General features: G+C 37.5%; 2 protein-coding genes across 2 annotated transcripts; both read left to right on the top strand.

Moving 5' to 3' along the window:
* Window positions 1-2,562: 2,562 nt before the first annotated feature.
* LOC133996928 (hepatoma-derived growth factor-like) lies at window positions 2,563-11,467 on the top strand. Its single transcript, XM_062436436.1, has 6 exons — window positions 2,563-2,950; window positions 6,272-6,348; window positions 7,657-7,795; window positions 8,248-8,406; window positions 8,507-8,695; window positions 9,541-11,467. The coding sequence occupies exons 1-6, from the start codon at window positions 2,864-2,866 to the stop codon at window positions 9,559-9,561; spliced, it is 672 nt and encodes a 223-aa protein (XP_062292420.1). The 5' UTR covers window positions 2,563-2,863; the 3' UTR covers window positions 9,562-11,467.
* A 3,015-nt stretch (window positions 11,468-14,482) lies between these two features.
* Window positions 14,483-18,292, top strand: mrpl24 (mitochondrial ribosomal protein L24). The gene is made up of 6 exons (XM_062435975.1): window positions 14,483-14,518; window positions 14,729-14,915; window positions 16,417-16,512; window positions 16,927-17,030; window positions 17,422-17,552; window positions 17,824-18,292. Exons 2-6 carry the CDS (start codon window positions 14,733-14,735, stop codon window positions 17,958-17,960), a joined length of 651 nt encoding a protein of 216 aa, XP_062291959.1. The 5' UTR covers window positions 14,483-14,518; window positions 14,729-14,732; the 3' UTR covers window positions 17,961-18,292.
* Window positions 18,293-19,047: the final 755 nt, after the last annotated feature.

Raw genomic sequence — 19,047 nt, 5'->3', positions numbered from 1 at the left:
AGTAAACACGTTTAGACCACCACCGCCCCCTACCGGAGCGAGAGAGTATGAAACATCCAATAATTTTCAATCAATCAATTATTATTATTATTATTATTATTATTATTATTATTATTGAGTGATCAGGGCCATAGGTTTTATTGAGATACGATAAGATAAAAATAATAAGCCTTTATTGTCACTGTACTTAAAATACAATGAAATTGCTAGTGCCCATCACAGTGGTATTTTGACATTCTGCTGCATGCATACATCAATCAATCCATCCATCCATCCATCCATATACACATACAGACATACATACATACATACATACATACATACATACATACATACATACATACATACATACATACATACATACATACATACATACATACATACATACATACATACATACATACATACATACATACATACACACAATCAATCACGACCCATCAAAAAGTATACAATAGAACAAAACAAAGGCAGGTAAAATTAAGACAAGGCAGGTAAGTAAAAAAAAAACTGAAATATTGCACTAGTATATATTGCACAGATATATAAATTGAGTGTTTAAAGTGGGTTGCAGAGTCACTGTGTGTGTTTATTGAGAGTCTGGATGGCTTTGGGAAATAAACTGTTCAAGAGGACACGGAGATCATGTCAGTTTGTGATGTATTATTCTGTTATTTAATTATTTATTCGTTTTTGTGGGTTTGCATCCTGGGTTAACATTTTACTAACATAAAAAACGAGCACTTAATGTAGTATTTTATAAACTGATTCCTGCACTTTCAGACTCAATATGTTTAAATTCAGGTACTCCTAGGCCAAATAACTAACAACTACATGAAGAATTTTATTCCTGGCTGTGTGGAGAAGGCTTTGAAACAGCTTTAGATTTACAGAGAAGTGAACTGCACAGTTAAACAAATAAATATGAAATATAAAGTAATTCCATATAATAATAAATATACTACTGCTACTACTACTGAGGGTAATGAATGGGACCACAATGAATGAATGTGACCACAGTGTTTCTAAAATCCTGCCTATACAGTAGGAAAAAAAAGAAAGAAAAAAAGGAATATAAAAAACAACAGGGAGCTAAATGTGGAACAAAATCTATAAATAGCATTGATAAATTAGCTTGATAAACACAATAAAAAATATCAGATAAAACATTTACCCCCAATGAGAGTGGTAAAAAAAACCCTCAAGAGCATTTAGTAGTGAAATTGCAGAGGGATGCATGTTGATGATCCACCCTCATCCTCTGAAACTGGAATAGCAGTTTCAAGTATCAAGGATTAAAATCACGGGTCTCTGTACTGTTGTCATTGTCCATCCATGTATGGTACAAACATCACGATTGTATCTGTAGTGATGCTTTTATGTTCTTTTGGTCTTGATCAGTTGTTCATGGTTTGTCTAAAATAAATGGGCAGGGCCACAGACCCCTTGGGTGCCCCAAAAGCCTCAGGTTTACTATAAAGGGATCCATAAAGGAATGGTTTTCCAAGTTTACTGCAACACTTATTGCCCAAATCACTAATGCTCTTGTAACTGAATTCCCCTTTATCCAAAGTCTCATGGAAAGGCTGTTATAGCAGGATGTTGATGTCCATGGTTTTGGAACGAGGTCTAAACATAGAGGTCTAATTGGGTGTCTGTATACTTTTAGTCACTGGAATGATTGAAGATTAGGACCAAAATTACAGAAATGTCAGCCAATGATGTAAGTTATGTTATTCCTGTTGTATACTTATTTATTCAATTTGTCAGGGACCATGTACAATTGGCATTTATCTCAAAGAGAAAAGATGCACTGCACCAGTATAGTATAGCCATTGACTCATTTCCATCTGCAGTCCCTGTGATAGTCCAACACAAGGACTACAAACACTAGAAAGGGCAGACAGACATAAGTACAACAGGTAGGGCAGGGTGGGTAGATAGACACAAGCACATTTTACATCAGGAAGGGTAGGATAAACATAATAGTAGACACAGAGCAACACAAAACAGTACGGTAATGACAAAAATTAGTAGTAGTAGTGTGTTTTATTCAGTCGTCACAACACAACAAACAGAAAGTACTTACAGTATACAATAAGTATAATGATTCTAAATAACAGCATAAAGTAATTAATGTATGATGTTAATGACTGAAAAGGTATAGGCAGAAGCATATGCCTATCCTACATAAAATCCCACATTAATTTAAGACACCCACCAAAAAATTATAATGAAAATGAGAGAAAGAAAAAAAGATAGCATGAGAATTCATATAGCATGAGAAAACACCACAAAAAAATGTAAAATGTTGTCTGTCGTAGTACATGCACTTGCAAAAAAGCCTTGCAACTTTACAGCTAAATAACTTCCTCAATTTCCTAGAAAATTAGTGCAACTTCACTGTTAATCAACCACCATAGCAACACCAATATATCCTTTTTTCTCTTTCTTTTAAAGCATTAAATGTAGTGTCAGTGTGGTGTGTCGGTCGTGGGGGGGCGCTGACTGTGCCTCTGCATCAGGTGCTGCTGGGGGCGCGTCTGCTGCTCAGTGGGAAGCGGGTTTCCATTTCAAACCCAAACAGACCGACAGACACCAGCAACGGATTGTGGGATAAACGATACAACTACACAGCTGCAGACTGCAACCTTAATCAGACACTAACCCAGAGAGAGGAGGTAGCTCTGTCTCTCTCTCTCTCTGTGACTGTGTGTGTGCTGATTTCGCCACAAGCTTCACAAGAATCCAGTATTTTCATTTTCGGCGCCGGGTTAATTTGGATGCCTTGGTTTTATTTGTTGCATGTGTTGATCAACCCGGATACAGCACCATAAGTTAGCCACTTCTGCCAGAGAGAAACATGCCCAGATCCAACAGGCAAAGGGAATACAAACCCGGAGACCTTGTGTTTGCTAAAATGAAGGGGTATCCACACTGGCCAGCGAGGGTAAGCAACCCCGTCGTGAAACATTAAAAACATCTAATTTTCCTGCAGTTTTTTTATTTTATTTTTTATGGTCGTGTTTTCATGTCAGCTTGTGCATGGTCCGGGACTTGTTTACCTGCAGGGCCTAACACTGGTTAGCTGCCATGAGTTAGCCTAGCTGTGCTGTGTTAGCCCAGCATCCACACACACACACAGACACACACAGGCACAGACACACACACAAGTCGCACATTTCTTTCTGGTGATTCATCGAGTAGGCAGACACTTAATTACCCTCACAGATAACTAAATGTGGAGCTTGTCGCCAGCTGCTCTTGGACAGTAGCTAACCTCGCTTTCCGTCTCAAACACCCAGCTTTCAGGCTCCCAGGGGCCCAGTGAGGCTAATGTTAACTTGAAGCGGGTTTTTTTTAGCTCGTTAATGTTGTCTTAACCCGAGCTAAATGAGGGCAACAACCTACAAAGCAGCATCCTAACTTTATTAACCTGTGAAATAAGTTTGAAGTCCATGATTAGCCTTTTTTGTTTTTAACAGTGGCAACATGTGTCTGCTGCTGCTGCTGCTTGGTGTAGCCATGAGTTGTAAACAAGCCTACCTGCGCACCACTTGTTGGAAAAGTTGTGCCCTCTCTTGCTTGTAAATTTTTTGTACCTCCATTACGTTCAAATATAGTCACAGCTAATAAAAAACAAGTGGCGTAAGACCATATAACGTCATGTCTACCCGGTTAATACACACTTCAATGTGGAAGTCAGTGTTTCCTAATCATCCACCATTAGAGAAAAGTCTTCATTCAAACTAGGTTTCCTCTTCAATGCTTTATGAATACATATGCATATGCAAACTAAAATGAGGAAAGCAAGCAAATTAGTTTTGTACTTTACTTAGGGCTGGGCAACATGGATAAAATCAAATTTCACAATATATTTAACCAAAATACCTCAATATCGATATCATAATAATGTTGTAGGGTCGACTGTTGGTGCTTGGTTTTTTAAACAAATATAGAGAGATATAGATATTTGATAAACTATCATCAGTAATGTGGATATAATATTATGTATAATAGCTAGAATAGTGTAGTAGCCTAAATTTAAGATTATTTTTTGTAAAGCAGCCTTTTAAAACACTTATCGTGATATTACAATATCTAAGACGATATCTAGTCTCGTATCATGATATCGATATAGCCCTAGTTATGCATGTGCAAAAAAAGGAGGAAAACAAGCAAATTAGTTTAGTACTTTAACTTAGGGCTGGACAACATGGATAAAATATAATATTACAATATTTTATGACCTCAATATTGATATTGTGGCAATATGTATGGATGACTAATAGTGCTTTTGCAAAATATTTACACAATGAGATTTTTGATAAATAATCATCAGTAATGTGGATATAATGAGTAAGTGGGAAGAGGCAAATAATAGAAGACCTAGAGCAGTTTAGTAAGTTTATAAAAATGTCATCACTTTACTGTGATGCCATCTTTTAAAACCACAAAAGACAGCACCTATGGCCAAGATGCAAACTTAACTTTTTTGTCCAACGGCCACATGGCTAGTGAAAGTTCAAATCTTACCAGCCACTCAGTTGTTTACCAGTGTTATTATTGTTTTTTGGCTTTGAGTGGAGCAAATCTACCAGCCACCTGCATATTTTAACAACATTTGACTGGTGGCTTATGTCATATCACGATATTATGATACCCATAATATAAGACGATATCTGGCCCCATATCACGATATAAATATATCACCGACCCCTAATTTTACTGCACTGGCAACGATCCATACAACTGAATGTGCCTCTAAATAAAGATCCTATGAATCACCCAGTTACCCTGAGTAGACTAGTTTGTGCCAGTATTGATCTTTACCTCTTCCCGCCTTTTCTGAGTCTTATCAGTCATACCTCATGACAGCAGGCAGCAGGCCATGCCCCACCTCTCCTGACAGTCTGTGGCCCTATCTGGGAACACCAAAAGGCAGGAGGTTCGGTTGGTGGCAAACCGACATAGTACAGCTAGGCAGTACAATAGTGCTTTACAGCGTCTTTCTAGGCACTTTTTAACTCATAAATAAATATTGGCGGAGTTGAAGCGTCAGGATGGTGCACTACAGGGATATTAAACATGAGAAGTGAAGCTAAACGCTACCTGTCTGTTCTCTGTTTGAACTGTTTAAATTATGAGGGAATTTTACATTAGCTGGTAATACCTCATCAAGCTGAGTAATACATTTAAAATACCTTCAATTAGCAATAGAGAGAACTTGATTTTGATGCGTAACTATAGAGTCATGTGAGCATGATTTGGTATCAAGAGTCTCACTGTCAAAAAGTTTTATTAGGACATGTAATTTGATTGACAGTCAAGTCAAAATACCAAAAATTTGCTGGTTCAAGTCTCCTAAATGTGTGGATTTACTGCACTGTTTGTAGCACCATCAATAAAAAGTGGCACAAATTAAATGTGTTATCAGCATTTGATTTTCATTTTTTCCTTTTACTTTTATTCACACCTATTTCTTGCGTGTGTATATTGTGTGGATTGCTGCATTACCTTTTTATGTGTTATCTTGCCTATGTAAAGCACTTTGTGACTTATGTTATGTCTGTGAAAAGCACTATATAAATACATTTTACTTTCTTTCTTTTTACTTATTTAGTTTTGCAACTTATGATTATTTCATTAATGATTAATCTGTTGTTTATTTTCTCAATTAATTTATTAGCTGATGTCTTCAAATGTTTTCCTATGTCCACAACCCAAAGATATTCAGTTCATAAACATAAATAAACCAGAAAATATGCACGTGAGAGGCTGGAATCAGAAATATTTTACTTTTTTTCTTAAAAAATGCAGATAATTGATTATCAAAATATTTGCTGATTAATTTAATATTTTGCAATGAATCCAAATATATTTGGTATTTTTTTTGTTTTGTGAGTCTGACCAATTTCACTATGTTACACTTACCTATGTTACCTGCGTTCTCAGAACATGTGATGGGCACTTTAATCTAAATCAATTAAACAATATTCAATAGATGTATTTATCACCGCCTGGACATTGATGACTCAAAGAGCTGCCACTTTTAGAAAACATTCACATTAATAATTTATAGGAATGGATGAGTGAAGTGAAGTCATTCTGAAGACAAGTGACCTCTGTGTTTTTCACTTCTCACGAGAATTGGTCACCTATTTTTGGCTTTTTTTTGTTTTTGTTTTACATCATCACTTTTAGTATTTTAAGAGTCTACATCAGTTTTTATCAGCATCCTTTTCTAAGAAGCTGTGTGCTCAATTCACAGATTGACGAGTTACCTGAAGGAGCTGTGAAGTCCCCCTCTAACAAGTACCAAGTGTTCTTCTTTGGGACACATGAGACGTAAGTAATGTGTGTTAATGCTGTCAGTCTTATTCCAAATAGAGCCGAGATGATGGAGCGTTTTTGAGCATTTCAGAAAATGAAAACAAACATCATGCATGAGCTAATTTCTGCTAGTTTGGAAATATTCATTAGTAATAATAATTTTTTGGTATTTATAGTTCGGAGTAACTGTTGGCAAATGGTCATGAAATTTGTTATTGATATTCACGTTCACCAGAGGATAATTCTCTAATGATTTAAGTGACCTTTCCTGAGTACTGTTGGGTCTAAATTCTCCCTAAAGCCTCACATTGGTCTAGTGTTTTTGAGTATACATAGCCCTCTAGTTATACATTTTAATGGTTTGGGTGACCCTTTGACATATTTTCTGTTTGTAAACAAGAAATATCAGAGTCCAATGCAAAGTTTACATGCTGTACATATCAGCCCCACTGCTGGTAATAATCTAACAGTAGCATAATCAGCAGCATGATACTTCTGGTTCATACGATATATAAAACCGTTCAGACCAAAAATTCACAACCAGCTGAAACCGTTTTAGAAAGTCACAGGGAAAAGTTGCAGCGGTGTGAACTGGTCCATCTGAAGAACGTAAGCACGCCATCACCTGTTTCAGCCGCCAACCAGCCAAGTCAGCTAAGTGTCAGCACATTAAAATGACAGAGTTTAAGACAGAGGAAAGTATAGCCTTGACCTTCCCTTCTGTCTTTTTTTCATGTTCTCACTGTTTCATCAGTACTGGAGATGCAACTGTAGCAAGTAACTCGCTATCAATCTTCTCATTCATATTTTATGCAAAACATATTATGTCCAGCTACAAAAAAAGAAGAAGCCTGAAAATGGAAGTAGAGAGTCGTTGCTATGGAGATGATACACCGTCTCGTCTAGCCACGTTGGTTTAGATGGGCAGGTTTTGTAGACCGGCGCATTGCAGGTAGTTCCAAGTTTCAACCGTTCTTGTTGTGAATCTTTAGTCTGAACTGAGCTGAACGACCATCAGCAGAGCTCAACATGTTTAATGATCTTACTCCATAAATAATTCATCTTTATTGACTTGGAAAAACATCAAATGTCAACATTGTAATTGATTTAATTCCTGTTGATCAAGTAATGAATTGAATGATCATTTAATCATGAAAATATATAGTATTGTTGTTGTGTCAAAATGGACACATTCAATCACCAGTATGGCGTAACACAACTTACATTTTTTATTAACATGTTTGAGCAGATCTCTGTACACATTAGTTACATTTAGGAAAGTTATTGACTTAAGTTGACGTCTTTGTTGTTTGACCCCTGCAGGGCATTCCTAGGGGCCAAGGATTTGTTCCCGTACGATGAATGCAAGGAGAAGTTTGGAAAAGCGAACAAGAGGAAAGGCTTCGCCGAGGGACTCTGGGAGATCGAAAACAACCCGACTGTCACGCATGAAGGCTACGAGGTTTGTATTTGTAAGATAGTTTTTGCCAAGTTTGTTTAACTGTACTTCGAGTTACGTTTTTTAAATTGTAAAGCAGTTCAGTTTAGTTTCAGTTTACTTTTTGTCTATTAGATGTTGATGAAACTTGAGGATGTGATGCCTTTCGGGGCGTAAAACTGTCATAGGTCAAAAAAGGAAATTGTCAAAAAGGAAATGTCTGTTTGCACTTGATAAAGTTAGTTTCTGTAACAGATACCAAACTCCTTGTGTTTCCACCAACAATTATCTTCATGTCTGAGAAACTGGTACTGCAGCAGTGTAATTAAATGCGTTGTTTTGCCTAAAAGAACATTCAGACTTACTGCTGTGTGCTATATACGGCTCAGCGGGTTTATCTGCAACATTCAGATTCAGATGTGACTCTGAAGTTTTATTTCCTTGTGTTTTACTAATATTTAAGTCTCTGCCTTTAGTCATCAAAGAAGGACAACGCATCAGAAGGAGCTGGAGATACAGCTAGTTCGGAGAAAGCAGATGCCGAGGGCAGCAGCGATGAGGATGAGGGAGCCCTGGTCATCGACGAGAAGAACGAGAGAGGAGGAACTAAACGTAAAGCGGAGGAGTCCACAGAGGTGAGCTTTTCTCCTCCAGCCTGTCACTCACACACAGTCCCAACTAGAGAGCATCAGAGTCGGCTGACGGGTTTTGACACTTCCTCAAACCTTTTGTCAGGCATCTCCCAAACGGCCGAAGGATACAGAGGCAGAGGGCGATTCTAAAGTAGACAGCGTCAAGTCTAACACGGAGGAAAAGCTCAATGATGTGGCTGGACCCAAGGCGACTGCTCCCTCCTCACAGGGCGAGTCGAAACCGGAGGCCCAGGAAAACGCTGCAGCAGGGGGGCAGCTAACAGCAGATAAGGTAAGACTCCACTTATTAATGTTGTTTTTACCCAGGAAACATCAGATTATAAGGTGTCATGTACATTACAGATTGCATAGACTTCTAAATATTGCTGACCATTTACTTGTAAGCAGTCACTGTCTTCAGTTCATGCTGGTAAAGTATGATAAGCCAAATTGCAGAGACCTCAAATTTGTTATAGATCAGTGATCAATGAGAGTAAATGTTTGCTTTAGTTGCATTCAAGTGCTTGTGTGAAGCTATGACATTTGAGAACAGGGTGCAGAGAAGCATCATTGTATTGGTCCAAATATAATTATTTTCCATTATTATTTATAATTATTTACCTGTTTTTGGAAAAAGACTTTTTAGTCACACTTAAATGATGATAAAGAATCTCACGAGTTTGGCAACGTTGCGGCTACACACACCCCATAATGCAACACTTACTATGGCATAGTCTTCATTCGGAAAAAATATACTTTCATCTGCTAGTTGCTGAGAAATCAAATTCAGAGGTGAAGTTGGTTCCCTACAAACACAGATGCTGTCATAAAAATAATTCAATATTGACATTTTCTTGTTCCACCCTTAGAGGTTTGAATTTCCCACATGCAATTGAATGCACCAACATTGAAACTCCTGAAAAACGCTGCAGCTTATCTGAAGCTTGTTTCTAAACTGTTGCTATTAAATTTTCTTACCTCTGAAAACAGTGGCTGCCTTAATATGGTTTGATTAAGGTTTGTAAAACTCTGCAGTAATGTGGAATATATAGATATTTAAGGACAATACAAAAAAAAACCCTAATTGAGCCGTTGCTCGTTGTAATAATTCCTCTTATCGCTCTCCTTTTCTTACAGCCGGTGACAGACAGCGCTTAACGTCAACTCAGAAGAAAACCAAGAACCTTTCGATGCTTCTGTGGAATTGAAGCGTCAACACGATTACATGCAGGATGCCAGATTTCAGCTGTTTAATTAATAGGAGAATTTTAAAAGAAAAACCTAAGTGTTTGTATTGAGAGACAAACAAATCCTTATTTGCCATTTTGGGATATCATATATCCCAGAAAGAAAAAAAAGTTTGCTAATCTGATTTCAAACAATTGAACTGAGCACTTTGAGGCTCGTTTATAAATGGATTTTGGTGTGTATATATTTTTTATTTCTAAGTGCAATTACATAATTACAAAGACTGAATGCTAGGTGTCAAAACATTTTTTTTTCAGTTTAGAGGGAATAAACACTGAATATATGATAAATAAAAGGAAAACATTTAAAAAATAATAATATTTGACAAATACTCCCATTTGATGGTTTTAAAAAAGTAGATATTGTACAGGAAAAAAAGACATTTTCACTCATGCTCTCAGCTTTAATTCTTACAGTATATGAAACATTTTACTTTGATTAGTTTCGCCTAGCTTCTCAGCCTCATCTTAAATCATATATTCAGTCATCGGATACATGATGAGTTGCACTTTCAGAGTTTTTCCTGCCCCGTTAATCATTGTCTAGTTCACTGTATGACATTTTAACGCAACACAGGTTTTGTTGCTTCGGTGTAGTGTGTGTGTGTGCGTGCGCGCGCGCGTGTGTGTGTGCGCGCATGTGCTTCAATGCAGGTGACAAAAATGACGTGATTAATTTCACCGGATTCCAAAATGTGGCCTACTTTGGCTTTTGAATAAACCCCGTTTTGAGAGGAACTATTTTAGGATTGAAAAAGATACTTTAGTTGGTAAACCCCTCTCTGTATGTTCCAGAAAATCTCTCATTAAGACTACGACATGCATTATTGAAAGCAGAAAGACATTCCTGAATGTTGTGTGTTCGAGCTCGGCCTCGTTTTTAAGTCGAGGTGGAGCTGAGGCATTAGCGTGTGTGGGGGAGGAAAGGAGAGGTTATTCATCACTTCTTTTTTTTTTTCTGGAAAAATTATCGGCAAACTTTCAAATCCATCAACTCTCAAATTTCTGTTATAATTTCATATTTAGCTCATTAATTCTGCCGTTGCTTGATGCTGGTGACGTACTTGTGAAGAACATTTGATTGCATTGCGTTCAGTAATTGTTTGTACCAAATATGTTTTTCTCTTTTTTGCTCACATGTATCGCTGACATTGTTAATGCCTACATTTTGAAAGAAAACGAAATGAGAAGAATCTACTGAGCGCACCATTTGTAACACTTTGATTTCTGACTTCTTTTTTTTGTTTTGTTTCCGACCCTCTTAACTGGAATACGAGTGTGTTTTACTTCAGTGGTCTTATTATTTCGGCTGTGAAGCACAGTTGTGATGTTTTAAAGAAGTGTTTTATTCAATTTGTTTAGACAACATGTTCAATATGTGATGATGTTATTTTCCATTATTGGTAGTTTTTTGGTGCAAACTCATCCCATGGTTCAAGTCTTCTTTTTTTTGTTAAATGCTTGGCCTGCTCATCATGTTGATGTTATTCGCTTTATTGTTCTTTCTTGTATTTGGCAACATGAATCCACATTTTAACCAAACTACAAACTTAAGGGAAAACTCAGCTGTTAAAAAGTGATAAAGATGGTTTACACACGACTTTTAACACCCACCCTTCACCGCTCCACCGATTTCCGAAAGATTAAATGGTCACAGCGCCCCACTCAGATCTGAAGTTCATTGCACAGGAATAATTTGGTATTGAAGTGTAATTTCTTGGTTTAGCTTTCTCTGTTACTTTCGGAAGCTGCCATTCATCTTAATCTGCTGCTTAGTTTACTATTGTAGTTGCCAGTCCATTTAATAAACATGTTGATTACAAAAAAAACCTATTCTTGTCATGTTTGTTTTCAATAAGCTGTGCTTGTTTATGGCAGATTCCCTTCTTGAAAGCAATTAAATCTTAGTAATTGTTCTCTGTTTAGCCAACAAGGCTGTCCGCAGTTAGTGTTTCTCTTCTCTTTTATTTTTTAGATCATCTGAGTCTTTGTAATCTAAACTGTAGCATCATTGGCGGCACACAATTAAAGTTTCAAACAGAGGAAAGTCCGCTGCTACTTTTCAAACCAACCAAACATAAATGAATTGTTTTCAGATCTCATTTTTCACTCCATTATAAATGAATGAAACTAGCGATGGCACCTTTCTCTGTGTGTGTGTTAGTGTGCACTTGTCACAAATAATTTGCTCCCGAGAGAGCCTCATGGCACAGTTTGGGGCTTTGAGCTGTGATAGCTGAACTAGTTTTTCAGCGTTACGTAAGATGTCCTGACAGCTTTGATTTTGTCATGGGGTTTGGTTGAGTATGAGTTCTTTGAGTTACATTGTTTGGGTGAGGACGCTGTTTTAAATCTGTGCTCATTTCTCCCTCTTCACACAACATATGAACGCTGCTGTTTGAATCAAATAGTTGACCGACATTTTGTTCCCTTAATTAATAAAAATAAAAAAAGTATTTCACTTTCATTTAGACAACCTGTTTTGCTGCAGTTGAACTCCCTTATTTAGTGCTGAAATGTTTGATTTCTACATCTTATCCACCAGATTAATGACCACTTTGGCGTGCTCATGTGTTCGATTGCAGGTTTTCAGAAAGGCTAGCCTCTTGTCTCGTCTGGTGTGTATGGATGCTGCTATAAATATCTTCTAGCCTGCTCACAGTAGCATTAAAGCATATCTTGTAATAACCACTTTCTCTGTTCAGTATCTGCCTCCATGGGTGCTCCCAACCTGAAATAAGGGCCTGTTTCAACAGTCAAACAGTCACAGTGTTACAGATGAACTGACATGTTGAGTTTAGTAAATACAGATACTACAGAGTGACTCAAGGTTTGGCCTTTGTCAATAAAAATATATTTACATTTTATTTTAATATAACTTTAACAAGAATGGCTGTTTTACATCATTTTAAAACGAGAAATATAAATTCTTGAGGGTAAATATTAAACATTAGTATACCTATAGTATGATGTAAGTAAAGTTTTCCCTTTAAAATGGGAAAATGAGTAGTAATAATAATCTTTGTTTTTTTTTTTTACATTTATAAACATTCAACATCTTTAACAAACTGCTTTAAATTGTGACAAAATGGCACAAATAATCTGACCCAAATTTTGCCTTAAAATTATAACTGTATAAAAGATTAGTTATTGCTTTTTGTTCAGTTGACATCAATATTATTGAAGTGGGAAATAGAGAATATATATCTTTACTTTCATTTTATTGAATATACAATATTTTAGTGTAAAGTCTGACTTTCAGTAATTATTACATGTTGCATTTTAAAAGAAAATTGTCAGTATTCAATGTTGAGCTCAAACAATAACTTCTCAAAATGTACCTTATGTAGTATTCAGTGTTTGAAATTATGTAGTATAATTAATATGTAGTATTAATGAGTTTTCAAAACTTTAATTTTATTGATTGAATATACAATATTTTAGTACTTACTTACTTTACTTTAAATCTTATATCAGTGATTTTACGTCACTGCACCAGTTTACTTTCTCTGCTCTGCATCGTCCACAAAGTTTGTTTTTATTCAAGACAACACACCTGAGATATTTCAATCACTGGTAAGTTTAATCAACTAAAATACAGTAAGCTACAGTAGTGCTGTAATGCTGGAGTACATAAACCACATTTTACTGCCGTAAAAGACACTACTTTGCAACATTTTGGCAGAAATCAAAAGGAAATAGATTACATTTAAGTCATTTTCTTTGCTAATAAAATAATTAGAAATAATTTAGTATAAGGTCTGGTAGATTGAAAAAACTGAAGTGCCCTCTGGGATAAATAAAGTCATCTGAATCTGAATCTAAACACACTTGATATGTATAATGAACACTAAAACTTGACTTACAGGGTTGGTGTTTAGCACTTTGTGTGTAAAGGCAGCAGTGTGTGTTTAGAGCAGGAGTGTCAAACATATGGCCTGTGGGCCAAAACTTGCCCGCCAAGGAGTCCAATCCAGCCCACTGGATCACTTTGCAAAGTATGAAAATTGAAGAAAAGTAATTCCAATTTTTCTGCTGCTTCAGACGTTTTTTTTCCTCCACCTTGACTATGAATACAATCCTCTGAAAAAACAATACATAAATTATTAAAATATATATATTAATTTATATCGTGACCATTTATTTAAATCACTCATGTGCAAAATGTTATCAATCAGCAGCTTCTGTGCAAAAACATGACAAAAAAACAGACAATATGGTTGAAATTGCACCCACTCTTCTTAAGTAAATAGTAATTAGTTTATTATATAGTTATATAGATAGTTTATTATAGTAAAGTTATAATATACATTATATATTATTTGTAGGTTATTATGCAATGGTTTTACTGGTCCAGCCCACTTGAGATCAAATTGGGTTGTATGTGGCCCTTGAATTAAAAGGAGTTCGACACCCCAGGTTTAGAGGATCAGATTAAAACAAGTCAGTTTGGCTCAAGAGTTTTGCACAAAGCAGCTTTAGAATACTCTGCTCTGTGCATTTCATTTCCAAACATACTTAGGCTATTCTATTAATGCATTTTGAATCAGTGGTCAGTGATATGTAGACCTCTTAGAAACTGTTAGTGAAACACACTGAAGAACACAGCTGGAGTACAGTGTAGGTCATTTGGCGGTCAGCGGCCTGCACTGCATCCTGCTGCTGCACGGCTAATCAATCTCTCATTCCTGTTTGTCCACCGACTGTAAAGATGCATCGATTGGCCACTGCGCATGCGTCGAGGCGGATCCCAGCCCTCCTGTCCGGTAGGTGGCGCTGCTGCTGGGAGCTGCTGCTGTTGATGTGACTCTTTTATATACAGTCTATGGTGTGACTGCGGCTACATGTGACATTGACTTAAACAGAGGGTAAGATGCATGGGTGTATTATAAGTTATTATTAGTTTCTGCTTGTCTGAGTCAGTTTAAGTGTAATTATCTATTTTATAAAAGGGTGCAAAGATACGTAGGAGTGCCATTAGATATATATAATGTGAATGTGTATGTGTATGAATGAGAATAGTGGGAGACTGTGTGCAGCTTTTGAGCTAACTAGCTGGACTCATTTTGTCCCTGCAGCACGATGAGGCTCACGGCTCTCCTGTCGATGGCAGCCCGGGTTATTGTACCCAGAGATTACCGCTACAGCACCAACAGACCGTGGACAGTGGCCGCTAAGAGGCAAAATCCTCCAGGGAAGAGGAGGAGGAAGGTGTTTGTGGAGCCGATAGCTTCAGAGGACTGGTCCGTGTTCAAAGGAGACACTGTGAGTAATCCTGAGGAGGTCAAAACATCACACACAACAGCTACAGTCAAGAGTAGAGTTTCTCAAGCACTGCATTTCAGTGTAAGTTTGTGATAGACACCAGCACTTAAAGGACAGGTTTTTTTAAGTCTTCCTTAAATCAACAGTCAGGAGCCCAAATGAACACTGAAACAGGTGTTTATGCCTGTAATTACTCCTCTTGATAATGCTGACTGTAAGAAGATCCCATCATAATGCACAAGCCTCCTTCTGTCCTAAACATTTATTTAAAAGCTCATCTCAAGCAAATATGAAGCTTCAGTTGTTCAAATTAGTCAAATCAGGTTAATATCTTTCAACGTTACATTCTTTTTAGTACCAAAGTCCCTCTTTTTGTTACTATACTTCAACCTCAGAGGGAATTTGATGCTAAAAAAACATTAATTGTGGCAGATATACACTTGATACGGCTAATTCAGACTGCTGAAGTCTCAAATAAGCTTAAGATAAACTTTTAAATGTGGTTTAGGACAAAATGTGGATTTCGGCCACACACACACACACACACACACACACACACACACACACACACACACACACACACACACACACACACACACACACCTCACCACATTGGGCACTTCTGCTTAAAATGGTAAATGGACTGTACTTATATAGTGCCTTTCCAATCTTCCAACCACTTGAAGTGCTTTTAAGCTACAAGCCACATTCACCCATTCACACACTGATGGCGGCAGGCTACCACGCAGGGTGCTGACGCAGCCTTCAGGAGCAATTTGTGGTTCAGTATCTTGCCTAAGGACACTTCAACATGTGGACTAGAGGAGCCAAGAATCGAACCACCGATCTTTCAATTAGTGGATGGCCCGCTCTACCTCCTGAGCCACAACCACTTTAGATAAATAAGCACAAGAAGTTCATTTTCAATACCTGTTCAATTTTAAATGCAGCATTTCTGATGGAATATTTCATACATTGTCATGCAGGAGTGGGCCATATGTATACATCATTCATGGATATCCATCATGCAGAGTAAATTTCTACGTAAAATCAAATTAGAAATGTCTATGGATAAAATAGGCAAAGTCTGCCACTTTTTATTTTAATAACTGACACATTAAGGTACTAAATCACACTGATGCAAAAATCCAATATAGCCATAAAGCAGTCCTGATCATTGATTTGCCCCATTGTTCATTGTGGTCTTATGTAAGTGGCGATATTTAAAGGATAATTACCTCAGTATGAAATAGTATGGCGAAATATGATGGTTAACAAATGTATATTGTCTCTCAGTTTATATCGTCTTATTGGAAAATTACAATCTTTACAAAAGAATACGATTTAAGAGCTTTCCACCTCTGTCATTGAAGATGAAGTCAGTCATATTGTAACTACAGTCATTCTGGGTAAACTATACTAATATCATAATAATTAATATACAGTATTTTCTCCATTTATACAACATAAAGTTGAGTGTCTGTCTGTGATTTGTTTTCAGGTCGAGATCCTGGCGGGGAAGGACAAAGGAAAGCAGGGAAAAGTGATCCAAGTCTTCAGACACAGAAACTGGGTTATGTTGGAGGGACTGAACACAGTAAGGAAATCATGTTTTTGCCAGAGGAAACAATTTTCTGTTGGTTTAAGACGTGGCTGCCAGCAAGCTAGATGCTTAATAGAGAACAATAGTTAGTGTATTACAGTGTAATCGGTGTTGTAAAGAGGATAAAAAGTCGTCTGTTGTTGTCCATTTAAATAAACATGACGCACAGAGATGAAGTGTGAAGTGAAGTTAAAGACTTTTCTTGAGCGTTACTGTTGTATCCGTCTCCTACACTCTGTACTTGTTGAGCTCCACCAGATGGAGCCAGATGGTGTACAGTGAACATAGCAGACATCAAGGTGTAACTGCTGACTAAGCGCTCCACAAAAAGCCATTTGGCCACCAGCTGTTCTGACATATTTTTGCCTTTCAGGATGGAGAACTGTGATTTATTGTTTTCTGTCTCAGCATCACAGGTATATTGGAAAAACACATGATTACCGTGGGACCTACATAGCCAGTGAAGCTCCCCTCCTGCTCCGCGATATTTCCCTCATTGACCCCACGGACAGGTACAGTAAGCCTCACTAATGCAGGATTCAGATTGTGCCTCCAGAGACAAGCACACGAAATGCCTGAGCTCATTAACTTGTACTGAAATTATTATAAATGTTGCCTGAAAGAGTCTCTTTCTGAACTCTTTAAACCTTTTTGACCAAGTTAACAAATAAAACATTCAGTTTACACACATTTGAGGGTTTTGCATGACAGAACTTTGCATATGCAGTGATTCTGTGCTTAAGTTGATGCTTATTTTTCCTTTACTCTAACATTAAGATAAATGCCCTATAATAAAGCTTCAAACTGCTTTCTGAATGTTAAAAATAGTGAAGTGTTATTTAGATAAATGATCACTGGTTTCAAAAAAAGACTGGCTATTATACACTGATCTTGATCCTCCAGGAAGCCCACTGACGTGGAGTGGAGATTCACTGAGGAGGGCGAGAAAGTCAGAGTGTCTCTCAGGACGGGACGAATCGTCCCAAAGCCTGTTTTGGAGCGACGAGATGGCATCGTGCCACAGCAGTGGAAAGGTGAGGTCATTTGCGTGTGTTTTAGTTGGAGGGGACCTCTTCTCAGTCGGTTCAGTTTATAGCATGTGTAGCTCGCAGTCATTTCATAACACTGTTGTCCATTTTTCCATTCTTTGTAGACTTGAATTTCTAAAAATAGATTTCTGAGTGACGCAGTTTGATTGTTTTGCAGTGGAAGAAACTCAGCTAGAACATGAGGAGCAGAAACTTTTTTTCCTTCCAACTACTGTTTATTTTTGCATATGGCTAACTTTTATTTTTCCCTTCACAGATGGTCCCAAAGATACCAGCCCAGAAGACACTCTAGAAAAGACCTACGTACCTACTCTGAAGACCCTGGAGGAGGAGGTCATGGAGAAAATGGGCATCGTGGAGAACAGGAAGCCACAGAGGTCGTACTGGTACTAACCAGATAAATGAGACACACTCTGGTCCTGTTGTTATGTCCAGTTTTCACAATCCGGTTTGGTGTGAGTCAAGCTGAACCTCGCAAAAAAGAGACTATGGGAGGATGACATGAGTTAGGCTTTTGGACTTTAAAATACTGGAGCAACACACACACGATAGCTTTGTAAAAAAAAAGAATAAACGGTTGTGAAACAGACGTGAAAACAAAGCTCACAACAGACCTGCAACTTGACCGTTTCCTGATGGCGTGCAGCTTCAATCATTCTCTACAGCGCTGTCAGTTTATCATGTTTGTTTCTTGTATTGTTGTCATTAAATATTTAAAACAATTATTTTAATGGTTTGAACTTTGCTGTAGACAGCAGCTTAATATTTTAATAGTGGAACAACAAACTACTACTGTACATCACAAGGTGTGACCTCAAACTGCATTTTTTTATTGCAGTCTCATAGGTCTAACAGTTCACCTTTTATTTATTTATCAGTATTTATCTGGATTTGCAAGATCACCCAACTGTCCATCATGTCAGGCTTCAAGTTATACACTTGTGTTCAAACCACTGGTGGTTCTGACCAACTGGTGTCCCATCAGGATTCTCGTGCGATCTTGTGGTCTTGTGAACCCAGCTGCCTCGCAAGGTAAGACGGTGATAGACAGATAGTTCATTCAGTCACCTGCCAAGTATTTTTTTGAAAGTGTACCCTTTAACAAACAGTTTCCAAGGACGACTTATCAGAAGGTTCTGTGTTAGAACCACCTGGTTCTTCAGATTAATCAGTATATTAAAGAGGGTCTTTTGAGCGTCTTTCAGCTCAATGTTATGGCTTTAAACTTCACTGTTCTCACAAGTGTTGCTCTGCTCTTATAGTGCTCTTATAAACCCACTGTCCTACATGCTCAGCACCAAACCAGTCAAACCAACTAGCAACTAGCTGTCGAACCTGGTGAAGCATTTAGCAGCTAAAGAGCCAAATGTTTCCTTTTGGAGTTGATGGAGACTGAGACACAGCTAAAATAAGAGTGAATATTGGTCTTAGAGTGCTTCCAAAGATGACTCCAAGTCAAATGCAAATGTTACTTGGTGTG

Source organism: Scomber scombrus, chromosome 16 (genome assembly GCF_963691925.1).
Source record: "Scomber scombrus chromosome 16, fScoSco1.1, whole genome shotgun sequence".
Classification (NCBI taxonomy): domain Eukaryota; kingdom Metazoa; phylum Chordata; class Actinopteri; order Scombriformes; family Scombridae; genus Scomber; species Scomber scombrus.
The sequence above is the reverse complement of the archived record's forward strand: the minus strand, read 5'-3'. Positions and strand labels throughout refer to the sequence as shown.

Bases quoted from the DNA above. Each gene is read 5' to 3' on its own strand.
- LOC133996928 (XM_062436436.1), top strand. From the start codon at position 2,864: ATGCCCAGATCCAACAGGCAAAGGGAATACAAACCCGGAGACCTTGTG. The intron at 6,349-7,656 runs GTAAGTAATGTG...TGACCCCTGCAG, and splicing joins TTCTTTGGGACACATGAGAC to GGCATTCCTAGGGGCCAAGG. The intron at 8,696-9,540 runs GTAAGACTCCAC...CTTTTCTTACAG, and splicing joins GGCAGCTAACAGCAGATAAG to CCGGTGACAGACAGCGCTTA.
- mrpl24 (XM_062435975.1), top strand. From the start codon at position 14,733: ATGAGGCTCACGGCTCTCCTGTCGATGGCAGCCCGGGTTATTGTACCC. The intron at 16,513-16,926 runs GTAAGGAAATCA...TTTCTGTCTCAG, and splicing joins TGTTGGAGGGACTGAACACA to CATCACAGGTATATTGGAAA. The intron at 17,553-17,823 runs GTGAGGTCATTT...TTCCCTTCACAG, and splicing joins CGTGCCACAGCAGTGGAAAG to ATGGTCCCAAAGATACCAGC.